The following is a 15,202-nucleotide window of genomic DNA, read 5'->3' on the forward strand; positions in this document are numbered from 1 at the left end:
GGTACTCGATTCCGGGACTCCAGGATCACGCCATGGGTCAAAGGCGGGCACTAAACTGCTGAGCCACCCAGGGATCCCTGAACCTTTTTTTTATTTTATTTATTTTTTTTAAAGATTTATTTATTTATGATAGACATAGAGAGAGAGAGAGGGGCAGAGACACAGGAGGAGGGAGAAGCAGGCTCCATGCTGGGAGCCCGACGCGGGACTCCATCCCGGGACTCCAGGATTGCGCCCTGGGCCAAAGGCAGGCGCTAAACCACTGAGCCACCCAGGGATCCCCTGAACCTTATTTTTAATAAGTTACCTTATTAAATGTATATTTAATGAACCTTAACAAAGATATATTAAGATATTTTTCATGTACCTTAAAAAAAAAAACCTAATAGAACTTAGAGATCAGCTTACTTGACACTATAAAGAGCTTCCTCATTTTTACCATGGCTAAATAGTATTGCATTCTTATAAGTGGAAAACTTTTCCTGACAGTGGGACTGTGGTCAGAAAGAGATGTGACTACAGAAGGATGAGAGAGAAGCAATGTTCCTGGCTTGGAGAATGGCCACAATCCAAGGAAGTGGGTGTCTTTTAGAAATTGGATAAGACAAGGAAATCTATTCTCTTCTTTATCATCCTGAAAGAAATACAAAGCTGCTAGCAACTTAATTGTAGCTCAGTGCAGCCCTTTGGACTTCCAGGGCACAGAACTGTATAAATTTGTGTTGTTGTAAGCCACTGTTTTCAGTAATTTATTATGGAAACAATAGAAAACGAATAGGTATATTCTATACATTTTTTTTAAAAAATTTTATTTGTTAATAAGAGAGAGAGACAGAGACAAAGGCAGAGGAAGAAGCAGGCCTCCTGCAGGGAGCCCAATACAGGACTCAATCCCTGAACCTGGGTCATGCCCTAAGACATGCCCTAAACTGAAGGCAGATGCTCAACTGCTGAGCCACTTATGTGCCCCTATGCTATACATTTTTTTTCTCATTTTGTTACTCCTTTTTTTACTATATTGTTTATGGTGTTTTTCCTATGCAGGGTTTTTTTTATAATTTATCCCTTTATTCTGTAATGGCCTCTGGATCTTAGGCCTTTCATACTGTAAAATTATTTTTATTTATTTATTTATTTTTAAAGATTTTATTTGTATATGACACACACACACACACACACACACACACACACACAGGCAGAAACACAGGCAGACGGAGAAGCAGGCTCCATGCAGGGAGCCAGATGCAGGACTCAATCCCCGGTCTCCAGGATCATGCCCTGGGCTGAAGGCAGCGCCAAACTGCTGAGCCACCCAGGCTGCCCTATAAGATTATTTTAAAACTCAACTATTTCATTTCATTTCATTTGAATGCTTTTATCTCATCACAAATTCTGGTATTGTTGGTTCCCTGTCTTCTGTGTTCTGATCTCTTAGTGACAATGAATATTTTTTATAGTTCAAGTCTTCTAACAAAATACTAACAAAGTACTTCAAAAGATGAAATCATATCATCAGTGCTGGTGATTAAAGAATCGGGAGAATTAACAGTGTTGGGTCCAGAAGCAGGAGACATACAAAGTTGTAAGGGTTTTAAACTACTTTGGTAGGTTGATGATACTGTTTAGCAGAACCTAGAGTAGTTGACTCTACAGGGATAGTTTGTGAGTAACCCTTTATTGTTTTTAGATTTTAGTTTTGTTTCTCCTTCTTCTGGAAGACTTCCCCAGATGCCTATGTCTTGGTTGGAAGTGCTTCCATCATATAAGCAGTATGTGCAAGAGCTAGAGAACTGGTACTTAATACTTAGCTGTGGCTAACAATTCTTACTCAAAGTAAAAAGCTATCTCCTGGGTTTATTAACAAATAAATGCAGAATGAGAAATTTAGATAATTTCAGAATGCAGATATTATAACATCATGTAGTTGTTTTAATATGTGAAGGCATTATAAAATAGTAATATTTATTGGGCAACAAACTGTGAGCCAGGTACAATACTAAGCACTTTACTTGGATTTCCTTATTCACTTTTCAAACACCGCAGTAGATAGTTATTATCCCCATTTACAGACCAGGAGACTAGGGGAACGGAGAGCAAAGTAATTTAATTTGCCCAAGATTATAGCTTTTAAATGATGCAAATGCCTTTGGAATCTAAGAAGTCTGACTGTTAAACACAATGCTACTAATTGCCATGTGATGCTTTGGTGATTACTGTGGAAAATAATATTTGCTCCAAGTTTAAAATTGTTAATACAAATGAGTAATTCGAGACCTTTATCTTTATAATCAAACTCTGTCTTTCATATCCTTATCTGTAAAATGTTGAGATAGCCTATCTCATTAGGGTTGATGCAGTCAAGTTCTACTATTCTTGGTCTTAGAGAGATTTTTAGAAACATAGATGAGAGTATTCTACTCTGTTGATAGTTGTCACCCTGTGGTCTCTTTATTGTGATAAAATAGAGTACTAACCTTGAGCATGGTATGAAAGACTTATACAGAAAGGTCCAGTAAGTTAACTTAATATTGGTCCTTAAACATGACATACTTGTGTCATGCTCCCTCTGTGGAGTGTCATTAGCTTTTTTTCCACGTGATAGACTGCTGTTTAAAACCCACAAGAGGATCCCTGGGTGGCTCGGCGGTTTAGCACCTGCCTTTGGTCCAGGGCGTGATCCTGGAGTCCCCGGATCGAGTCCCGCATCAGGCTCCCAGTGTGGAGCCTGCTTCTCCCTCCTCCTGTGTCTCTGCCTCTCTCTTCCTCTCTCTCTCTCTCTCTCTCTCTCTCTTATAAATAAATAAATAAATAAATAAATAAATAAATAAATAAATAAATAAATCTTTAAAAAAAATTTAAAAACCCACATCAAATACGAATGTTATCTCTTATACTTCCCATTTTGTGTTAACATTTCCCACTAAATTATGAGCTTCTAGGAAGAGATCATAACTTTTAAATTTTGTTTATGTATGAGGCATATGAATAAATGCTTACTGGATAAGTGAATAGATAAATGGGTAGTAATGGGATTATCGTGTGAATATCATCTGCATTTTTTATAGTTGAGAAAACAAGTACTTACACTGTGAAGTTCTATATCATTGTAATTTACTTCTATTAAATGCTTCCTTTTCCTCTTATACTTAGCCTCTGTAATAATATTTAATACCTGGATAGTAGTATTTACTTTAAATATACTCTTGAAGACATGGAATGTTTGGTCACTGTAAATATATCCTTATGAAAAAATATAAATTCTTATTGTACTGAATAAATCTTAAGGGATTCTGGTTTTTGCTTTTGTGTTTTTTTTTGGAGGGGAATGGAAAATAGTTATCTTTGCCTCCTGTGTGTGAATTGCTTTTATCTCCTCAGGAAGATTTGCCCTCATCTTTTGTATTAGTTTCCTGTTGGCTACTATAACAAATTACTACAAACTTAGTGGTTTAAAATAACACAGTTTTGTTATATTGTAGTCTGAAAGTTAGACATCCAAATAGATCTCACTGGGCTAAAATCAAGGTATAGTGGGGCTGCATTCCTTTTGAAGGATCTAGGGAATCCATTCCATTGGCTTTTCCAGCCTTCTGGAGGCCTGCATTCATGGTCTCATGACCCCTTTTTGTATCTTCAAAGCCAAGAAGTATAGTATCTTCAAATCTCTGATTCTGACTTCCTCTTCTGCCCCCTTTTCCCACTTCAATTGATCTTTAGTTTCATTTTTGTTTTCTGGATGTTAGTGTATTTCATGGAATATACTGGAAGCATGGTATTTTTATGATTTACTTAAGAGAGAATAATGTAACTCCACCTAACCAGCATTCAGGTTAACTCATTTGCACGGAAATATCTTCACAAATCTGTAAATTATGGGGCCTAAAAGTCTTTTGCAGAGCATCTTTGCCCTTGCCCTTTAGATAGAATTTTCTTAATCTCAGGCTTGTAAACCTCTTGGAAGGGACTGTGAATCCCCAAAATTGTATTCAAATATGATTTTTTTAAAGCTATATATGTATCTTCTTCAGGGGAGATAGTTTGTAGCTTTAATCACAATTTCAGTAGTATCAGTGATTACCCTGAGTCCCCAATTTAAGAACCATTACTATACAGAACAAACAAAATGACTTGTACAATTCTAGCTTTTTCTCAGATCTGTTTCCTAAATGTGTACCTTTCTAATTGCCCATTGGTCAGCCATTAATGATCTGACTATTCTTAAAGTTACCATTTCTGAAATACTTTCCCTTTTTCTCTCCTTCTCTCTGTCCTTCTCTCCTTTCTTCTTTCTTGTGTGATCCCCGTGCTCCTAATGGACTTCATTCTGAGAACAGTTTGGTTCCAAGGTCTTAAGTGTTTGTGATTTTTTTCCCCTTTTCTGCTAGAGACTGCTGACCCTTGTATCTTTTTTCTTTCTTTTCTTTTCTTTTCTTTTCTTTTCTTTTCTTTTCTTTTCTTTTCTTTTCTTTTCTTTTCTTTTCTTTCTTTTCTTTTCTTTCTTTTCTTTTCTTTTCTCTTTTCTTTTCTTTTTTTTCTTTTCTTTTTTCTTTTCTTTTCTTTTCTTTCTTTTTCTCTTTCTCTTTCTTTCTTTCTTTCTTTCTTTCTTTCTTTCTTTCTTTTCTTTTCTTTTCTTTTCTTTCTTTCTTTCTCTTTCTCCTTCCTTCCTTCCTTCCTTCCTTCCTTCCTTCCTTCCTTCCTTTCTTTTCTCTCTTTTCTCTCTTTCTCTCTTTCTTTCCCAATTTTTAGTTGGGCACACAGGAAAATATAGACTGGAAATATAGACTTCATTTCCCACATTCCACTACAGGTTGTGGTATTGTGACAAAGTGATAATCAGAATTATTTATGTAAATATAGTTACTAAGGTACTTCAGTATGTAAAATTTGTTATAATAACTTCCTTAGTAATAACCATTCTCTCCTTGTTAAACATTTTTCTGTAATTTCAAGCTTTATAATTTTTTTTGCTTTATAAATTTATATATGAAAAATCCTCTTTAGGTAGGAACCTTCTCAGGTAAGGGCATAAATGATGTATATTGGCAACATCATTGTAATAATTGGGCAGTGTTTTGGTGAAAATATAATTGAGCTCCATTTGAAGTAATGGAAAAGGTGAAATTGGAAAAAAAAAAAAAAAAAAAGATACACCTAGAAGTGGTAAAGCATGGAAGGGTAGGAAGATTTAGAGGTTGGGTCAAGCTTAGAAATGGAATGGAGGGATCCCTGGGTAGCTCAGCGGTTTGGCGTCTGCCTTTGGCCCAGGGCATGATCCTGGAGTCCCGGGATCAAGTCCCACATCGGGCTCCCTGCATGGAGCCTGCTTCTCCCTCTGTGTCTCTGCCTCTCTCTCTCTCTATGTCTATCATGAATAAATAAATAAAATATTTTTTTAAAAAAAGAAATGGAATGGAGAAATTTTCTGGTACAAATCCATATTAGACGAGAGTGGACCCTAGATAGAAAAAGAAATTAATAAAGGTAGGTCTCAATTCACCAGCACTGTATACAGCAGATTTGATTGCCATGCCCAGGGGAACAGAAGACCTGAGAAGCAAAGACCAAGTTGGATTTAATTTCTGATTAGTGGTCATGGGCTATATAATCAGTAGATACATGAATATTTGTACTTCCAGACATGGTGATTTTAAGGACTTTCTTACTTTCATAGGAAGTAGAGAATTGTTTGCTTAAATGATTTTAAAATTAAAATAGGTATGTATGATATCTTACAGAAAGTCACCAGCACAAATCATAAAGGAAGAGAAATACATTTGACCACGGTAAAAGAAAAGCTTTGTTCTTTGAAAGACATTACAAAAATTAAAAAAGCCATAGATCAGAATATACTTATAATTCACATAATTGGCAAAGGATTACCATCTATTATATAGAGAATTTATGCAAATCAGTAGAAGAAAGACAACTCAGTTGAAAATCAGAGATAATATAGAAAGAATGAAGAGAGCAAGAAGGCATTTGGGTCGATGTATATAATAGGCTTACTAATAACAGAGCAAGAGTATTCTATAAGGGAGATGGGAAACTAAAAAGAAGGCCATTTTTAGGCCAAGGATATTTTGTATATTAGAGTGTTGGGGCTTGTAGAATTTTCCATAACTGTACTGATTTGATAAATGTTTTTTCCAGTATGCAAATTTGAAAATGCAACTGTAATAGGCATTTACCATAAGCTACAATAATGTACAGTTTTAGAGTTATTCTGAATTACGTATAACACAGTACTGCTGTTTCAGAAGAAACCACATGGATCAACATAAGGCAAAATTTATCTTCGTGTTTGGTCCTCTTCTTTTGCCTTTAACTTTACTGAAGTACCAGTTGAAAATTCTAGAAAGTAAAGGTGGTGGTGACTAAGAATTTTAGATAATTTAGAACACTTGCTTAACCCAGTCAATAAGTCCTCCTGGCTCTTTCACTGAAACAGATCCCAAATCAGTTCATTTCTTTTGTGCCCATTATTGTCACTCAAGGCCAATCCAGCATTACCTCTCACCTGGACTTCTGCATTAGTTTTCTAATTTGCTGACTAAAGGTGAAAGAATATATTTGATATAATTGTTCAGCTGAGATCAGAGATTAGCAGTTGAGATACAATTTAGATTTTGAAGAATATAATGGAAACCCAGCTATGTTTTACAAGAAGAGCCTCTAAATTTAATTAGAATAAAAGCTAATCTGAAAAGTGTTTATTATGTAGTCTACCACCACAGGGAAAAATAGAGCTTTAGTTTGAACTGTTTCAGAAAATTATATTAAAGAACTAATTATTGTCAGATAGACTTTTTAAAAAGATGAATCACTAAAAACAAGTACCTTTCAACTAAGTATTAAAGCAGCTCAGGAATGAAATTGTGCGTTCTTAGCAAAAAGAATAAGTTGTCATCATAAATAGCTGTTGTCTAAGAGTGATAGACTACAAATATGATACACAGAGTGAAAATCCAGCAAGTTGTTAGCATTTTAACTCCAAGTATTATTTTTATTTATTTTCCACATTTATTAAAATGGGCGTCTGTTTACATGATCAGGGAAAAATGTTTTTTGTTAATTTGAATAGAATAATACAATTTGGTTCCTTGCTCTAAAGTTAAAGTCACTTTTATCTAAGAGGATGACAAGTACAAATTTCATTATGCTACAAGGCAGATATGACAACTTGTAAGAGCTGCCATTACTCTTTAGATGAGGTTACATATTTTAGACAAAAGAATTAACTACTTTTATTTGGGATGAATACATTTGAATAGATTATAAGGTAAACAGATTATAAGTAGATAGATTATAGAAAGGTAAATAGATTATAAGAATTAGAAGCACAGGTGAAAAGATTAACATTGGCAGGAAGGAAGGCCTGTCTTTAAAAACAAACAACAAAAAACCCTGCCCCACACATTTATGGAACAACTTGAAAAATTTTATGGTACATATTCTAATATTAGGTCTTGAAGCTGGAGGCTGTTATTAAATTATAAACTAATAAAGGCTGTGGTGGGGGAATACAAATTTATTCACATAAGCTCATGGAATACATTATAACTTGAAGGATCAGCTTGAATAGATAAGGGAAACAATGACATATTTGGTATAGTTGAAAGCATGAGATTTTTAAAAAGTATATAAATTACTGATCAGCTTTAAAACTTTTTTTATTGTAAAATGAACAGTGAATCAGGCAGCCTTACTCTTCTACCTAAAATGATCTTTGTTTTATTTGACTTTCCTGGAAAGGACAATACATCTCTTCTAGGTGGCACTTTATAAAGTAGAAAATGTAATCGGGGTAGCAAAGCGAATTAGTGTTAGGGATACTTTTTAAAAAAATGTATTCATATATTGTTTAAAAGTTCTAAAATATTTATAGTATCTTGAGTAAAGCCAAGATAGTTAAGATATAAATTCTATATTTAAATTACTTTTAATTTATAGATATTAATTATAAAATAATTTGGAAGGAACAGAATAGAAGGGAAAATACCTTACTTCACCATCCCAAAAAGCTACCTAAGGTTTTTATATTTTTTCTAATAATTTTATTTATGGAGATTTTTTTGTATGTTTATTTTACAAACATTTTTGTAAAATAAAAAATATGCCGAGAAACATTATACAAATTGTAAATGAGAATTAGTGAGATTCAAAGATGAAAAAATAAGGGTCTTTGCTCTAAAGAAGTTAACTACTCTTATACTCTAAAGTCAAAATATACCCTGAGCTCTGAATGGGTTATTTTACTCCTTAGGTTTTCTAAGTCTTGTAGAACCTAGGATAAAATTCTTAAGTGTCCCAGTTTACTGCATAATTAGATAAGAAGGAAGAGTCAGGATCTTACAGTAAAATAAATACTTAAATGCTTGTTGAGAACTTGAATTTTGTTTTTTACCCAAGTTCTACGTTTGTGACTTCACTAAACTTCAAAGGTATTGACCTTTAAATGAATGAGTTTATAGTTCACAGACATTTAATCTGAACCCTAATATTTCTAAATTATGTGCTGTGCTTCTGTGGAATCCTTAGGTTAAATAGTTAACAATCCAAACGGCCATTGTCTAGTATTGATTCCATCCCTCCAAGCTGGTTCTCAGTGTAACAGGCTTCCCTGGCTTCTTGGTATACATGTTATACTTATTTATGGTAGAAGTACTTGTTCTGTCTCATCCTAAGATGAGATCTCATCCTCCCCATCCATCCTGGGGAGGATTCCAATTTGATACCTTTGTCAGACCAGCTTTTACACTATGTACTCAGCATAAACCAGTTCTCTGAGTTGAAGATGGGTAAGAATGGGGTCTAGACAAGAATCAGGGCCTCTAAATAACAATAATAAAAACTTTAGAACAGAACCTGTAAAGCTAAAGACTTGTAGAACTTCCCTTAAAGAATTAGTTTGACTCCAATAACAGAGAATTCTGGTTGACTGTGTAAATTTTATTTTTTTCCCAGGTCTTTGAATTACCAGGATGATGACTACAATTTTAATTCTCTGTTTCAGTATTAATAATTAGTACTTCTGTATTGTTTATGTGTCAGGCATTGCTTACATTTATTGAAGGTGCATACAGTAACTTTCTCAAGAACAAGCAGCTAGTAAGTTGCTGAGCCAGGATCTAACTTCTGAAAATATGACTTTAGACTCCTCATTCAACCACAACATAGTGACACTTTCAAAGTATACAGCTTTCTGATGAAAAACTTGTGTGAAGAATATATAAAGAACTTCTAAAAATCAGTAATAAAAGCATAATGAAAAATGACCAAAGACTTAAAAAGAGGATGGCATAAAAATGGCCAATAGCCATATGAAAAGTTGTTCAACACCAGGAGTTATCCAGGGAAATTGGTATTAAAACCATAATGGGTTACCACTGCAAACTCACTATATGCAAACTCACTACAATGAGTAAAAATTTAAAAGACTGGACACACCAAATATCAGCAAGGATATGGAGCAACTGAAATTATCATGTATTATGGGAATGTATAATGGTAAAACCACTTTGGAAAACAGTTTGTTAATTTCTTCTATAGTTATACATACTATCCTGTTAACCCATCAGTTCCATTCCTCTGTAATTAGGAGAAATGAAAGCAGTTGTCTATAAAAAGACCTTTACAAGAATATTTAATAGCTTTATTCGTAATAGCAACTAGGAACAATCCAAATGCCCATTAACGTAAGAAAGAATAAATGAATTGTGATGTATTTATTCAGTGAGGAGACTATTTAGCAGTAAAAAAAAGTGTGAACTAATATGACAACATAATGAGTCCAATAAGTCAGACAAATAGGGTACAAATGGTGATTGTGTAATTCCATAGATACTGAAGGCCCATAACAGGCAAAACTAGTTATTTGTTAGAAACAGAACAGTGGTTCTCTATTTGATGGGTAGGAGGCTTAAGGGGATTTTTTGGAGTCATGAAAATGTTCCATATCTTGATTGTCATGTTGGTTATGCAGATGTGTACATTTGTCAGAATTTGTTGAATTTTATATTTAAGATCAGTATATTGTATGTAAAGTATAGCTCAGCAAAATAAATATGGAAAGCGGGAAAAAAAAAAAGCTAGGAGATTTCAGACAAGGACTAGGACAACAGAAATGAAAGCCAGCATCCTAACACTTTGAACATGCAAAGACACTAAGTAGCATAGAACTATTAAAAAGAGAGGTCTGTTAAAAAGAGAGCATGAAGAGTTTCTATAGATGAATGTGCTTGATACGTTCATGAAATAGAACATTTGTCTCTATATGATCTGTGATTAGGTTCCCAGTTGTTAGAAGAAATAGGAAATGTGGCATCTGCACTATGTGTGTTTGTTTCAGCATTTTATTTATGGTCTAGAAATGTTAGAAACTTAGAGATGTCGCAATTAAATGTGCTAAAATACAGCAGTGATTTGTCTGGGTTATATTGCAACAGGTGGACATAAAATAGACGTTTGATGGTGGTCTATATAGTTTTATAATATTTATCTGTGGGGATCTTTTATTACTTATTCCATGGCAATCGCATGTGCTTGAACTACTCAAATGATGAATTGAAACACGGGATCTGCAGTCTTTGATTGTAAGCTTAGTCTTCAAAATAAGGATTAACCTTTTAAGTTAGTTTCCGGTTCTTTTACCTCTTTTAAGTAGGTTACTTTGTGGACTATCAAGGAAATAGGAAACATTTTAGTTACCACACATTAATGTCTTTGATTTCTCAAATAAAACTGACAGTTTGACTGTTTCTTGTTTATGGGAAACCTAATTTCTAATCTTTGCATCTGTTTTAGTAATAGTTATGCACGAGTGCGAGCTGTGGTGATGACCCGGGATGACTCAAGTGGTGGATGGTTACCACTTGGAGGGAGTGGACTAAGCTGCGTCACTGTCTTCAAAGTCCCTCATCAGGAAGAAAATGGCTGTGCTGACTTTTTTATCCGTGGAGAGCGACTCAGGGACAAAATGGTAATAATGTGTCTACTGTTATAATTTTAAGATTCTATAGGATGAATTATCTACTTAAAGTTTGATTAGTATACCATTAGGAAAATGATTTTTGCCCAGGATCAGTGATTATGTTTCTAAGCTTTTTTAAAGTTAAAGACAGAGAAATATGCCTCTTTCTTTCCAACTGGTACACATTAATGTGTATGTGTTAGAAGGAAGGTGCAATTTTTTAAAATTAGGTTTAATGCATGAATAGTCCCCCCAGCTATTAAACCAGCTACCCTCTGCCTTTCCTTCTTTCTCACTACCCCCCAAGACTAGTGGCTGACAAACTATATTCCACAGGAAATACCCAGGCCTGCCACATGTTTTTGTATGACCCATGAGTTAAGAATGGTTTTTACATTTTTTAATGATTGAAAAAAAAAAAACTGAAGAAGAGTAATAATTTTGTGACACATGAAAATTACATAAAATTCAAATTTCAGTGTCCATAAATCCAGTTTTATTCAAACATAACCTAGCTCATTCACTTACATTTTATCTGTGGCTGCTTTTATACTATAATGACAGAACTGCATAGTTGCAGCAGAGACCATAAGTATTTGGACCCTCATGGAAAATTTTACTGGCTCCTACCCTGGACTCTGTTTTCTCAGGTTCTTTCTCTTAATTCTCTATTAATTTAGTTATTCTAGGCTTATAAGACTGATTGCCAGCCTAGTTTTTACACTACTATCTTCTACTCAGATGAGTATTTTCTTCTATCCATGTATTTTAAAATTTGAGTCTAAACTTTGATAGTGTTAGGCATTTACTCTTTTTTAATTGGTGTAGAAAGCTTTTTTTTTCTTTCATTTCTGAGCCTCCCCCCCAAAAACCCAACTGTGATCATACCTGAAAAGCTGAGTAATGTTAATGTCATTTTGCATCAAGCAAAAGGAAAGCATGCATTTCGAAGCAAAATGAGAGTAAAATGCCAAGAATTTCCAAGACTCTTGAAAATAACTAGAATTCCCTTTAAATGCATAATTGTGGACTAGTTTGTGAGCCCACTTAGCATCAATAATGTGATTCTATTGAAAATGTGTTTTAAGTTCCAAATAATTCTTTTAATACATGAACGTTTTAAATAATTACTTTTAATTCTGGTTTGGTTTCTAGTTATTTTTTACTACTGAATTACTTTAGTAATTTAGAAAGTTGCCCGACTTGCCTATGCCCCTGTTTCTGCCTCAGTTAAATGGAGAGTTACTGTAAATGCTCTTGAAAGCTTTCCAACTCTGTTTTTTGAGTTTATGATGCATTCCTGATAATGTCTCTCAATTAACCAGAATGTGGTTTTAGGATTGTAGGAAACCCCAGTTGAAGTAAGTGTTTATAATAAATTTAACCTATCATCTCTAAAAGTTTAAATATTTAAAGGTGGTTTTGACCTTGCATAAGATGGTGGATAGTGTATACTAATGCTTCTTTAAATAAGCCATATAAACTTCTAACCAAGAACCTATGGTGACCTCCCTTGGAATTTATGCTTGTCTGAGCTCATAATAACGGGAATGTTGTTGGGGAAGTTGTAGATTTTAGGAACTGAGTGAAATAGTGAAGATTTAAGGCATGTTTTAATTTAGGAAAAAAGAAGACAGGTCAAAGATGGAGAAAGAGTTGGAGAAAAAAGCTTGCTAGAGAAAGCATAAATACAAAGAAATGATGACCTTGATGTCAATTAGAGAAAAGAAAATCAGAGTGAAACAGAGTATTAATTACATTAATAAAAATGGATAGTTTAGGATAATTCAATACAGGATTAAATCTGCATTAACTAGGAGTGAAGTTGGTCAGAGAAAGCTCAGATTGATAGATTGATGGTTGTTCAGAGTGTGGCTTTGACATAAAGCTACTGAGAATAAAACTGGGATTCAGAAAGAACACACAAAACGTATTTCCTTATGTCAGGACTTAATTTGAGGCCGTAACCTAATCCTAGGGTATAGAGTCATAATAATAGACTAACAAGAAAATAGGTTTTTCTGAAAGAAGCACTGACCTAGGAATCAGAACATTTGTTTCACCTGACCATTTCACCTAGAGGAATCTTGTTGTTTTTGAGACAGGGATGATAAGTGTATTTCTGTGTAGACATTAAAGGAAAATCACTTTCAGTTGGAAGTTTGCCACTTAATAGGGATTAGCTATAGTAAAGAGTTTTAGGTTATGAGGACCTGTGTGACCAAAGGCAGAGGAAATAATGCATGGATATAAATTGAAAATAGCAAAGTTTTGTGGAATCTCAAGACAAATGGGACAGGGACATTGAAATAAACAGATTATTTGGCCCCTTCTCCTGGGTAATACACATCTGACCAAGATACTTATAAAGCAATAATAGAATCGAAGTATGTATCTTTTTCATTATCACCACACTTTGGGATCATTAATATCCTTATCTGTAGATATTTTTATTGCTTGCTTTTATTTAATCCACTTTTCTGGATTCTAGTTTCATGATTTATCAAAAAAAAAAAAAAGTACTTTATGACTGTCAAGTCTGTAAGCTTACAAAATTCTTCCCAAGTTAATGATGGTTGACTTTAAAATCTTTGGTGAGTAAACTGCATTTTACTGTTGTCTCTATGTAATAGTTAATCATCATTTGGTAAACATTGTGTTCTGTACCCATTTTTTATGTTACATCTTAGAATCTTCTACCTTACATGAATTCTAGAAATGAAGTAACATACCTGCCTTTCATACCCCATTAAAAAAACTTGTGTCCTTTAAGAAAGAATCAGTAATTAGTAATCTGAGACCACTTGTATAGTTAATTAAAGAAATACTAGGTAATATTTTAAAGAGTATGCATAGGGACGTCTGGGTGGCTCAGTGGTTGAGCGTCTGCCTTCAGCTCAGGTCGTGATCCCCAGAGTCCTGGGATCGAGTTCTGCATCAGGCTTCTTGCAAGGAACCTGCTTCTCCCTCTGCCTGTGTCTCTGCCTCTCTCTCTGTGTCTCTCATGAATAAATTAATAAAATCTTAAAAAACAAAAAAAGACTATGTATAAATGAGAATACTGATTTCATTAATAGTAGTGAAGAAGAAAGATGGCTTTTCTCAAGGGTAAAAAACACTTTGGTAGAAGACTTTTTCCAGCATTTGATTTACATTTACTTGTACTAAAAATGTCTTGTTACGCTTCGCAAAGGGTTATATTTCACCCTTTTTTATGAGAGAGCACGAATAAAAAAGCAGGCTGATTGGGATTTTTTTCAGGAAGGTAGCATTTTGTGTAATTAGATCAGTACTCATTCATTCATTTATTGGTTCATTCATTCAGACAGGTCGGAAGTTATTTCCTATGATGCATACCTATAACTTGCCTGTTTTTATGATGCTTACAAAGGTAGAATTTATTTCTCAGGCTACCCTTTCATACTCTAAATTAGAGCTTTTCAACCTGTGTGCCATGAATAGGTTAAAGTGGCTGGAGACTCTAGACTCCTTGCCTCTTCACCACTAGCTAGCTGCTCCTCCTCTTTCCTGGTTGTGTTACAAATGTTCTTTTTCTAAGTATGCCTGAGGAAGCAGTTGGGAAGTTCTGCTCTACATTGACTTTCATACTTTGTTGGTGATTGAGAAGGAATTAAAAAGAAACACCAGGCTTTGGTATTGTAGCATGAGATAATGAAATGTTACCTTTCTTCTAGACACTTGGGGTTGGATGGAATAGTTTTCAACAAGGATGGATTCTCAGAACCGGTTTTTTCTTTTCCTTTATTTGTATGGATTGTATCCTTCATTTCCTTCTAAATCTTGATGGCCTTGATTTCTTCAATACAAGTTAGTTTTATCTTGGATCACATTTTTTAAAATGCTAACTAAAATTTAACTGTTAATTTGGGTAGATAATCTTTGCTAAGGAGTTTCACATTTCCCATGATAGAAACTTTCTCTTTTGATTTACTTTTCTCTAGATACAGTGACCCTTCTCTGTTAGTATGAGACTCTTAATGGATAGGCAAACATTTTATCAGAGTATTTACCATATGTATAGATTATATTATTTGACCATTTTAGCTGAATTATATGTGACATATAAATTTGAACACTGAATTATAATATACCTTTAGTGTCTTTATGAGTACTTGACTATCTATCAGTAATAATATTTAAAGTTTTGCTAAAATCTTACTGAAGACAGTTTTTAATTATGTAGTATGAGACTCTTAATGGATAGGCAAACAT

The 15,202-nt window shown here is 34.1% G+C and overlaps 1 protein-coding gene across 3 annotated transcripts in view; it reads left to right on the plus strand.

Moving 5' to 3' along the window:
* SPRED1 (sprouty related EVH1 domain containing 1) overlaps positions 1 to 15,202 on the plus strand; it is a 122,213-nt gene that overhangs the window by 50,708 nt on the left and 56,303 nt on the right. For all 3 annotated transcript variants that reach the window (XM_025998439.2, XM_025998440.2, XM_072738226.1), the window contains exon 2: positions 10,804 to 10,978. In XM_025998439.2, coding sequence (XP_025854224.1) covers positions 10,804 to 10,978 — 175 coding nt within the window. The remainder of the gene's footprint in view (positions 1 to 10,803; positions 10,979 to 15,202) is intronic.

This window comes from Vulpes vulpes, chromosome 15 (genome assembly GCF_048418805.1).
Source record: "Vulpes vulpes isolate BD-2025 chromosome 15, VulVul3, whole genome shotgun sequence".
Classification (NCBI taxonomy): domain Eukaryota; kingdom Metazoa; phylum Chordata; class Mammalia; order Carnivora; family Canidae; genus Vulpes; species Vulpes vulpes.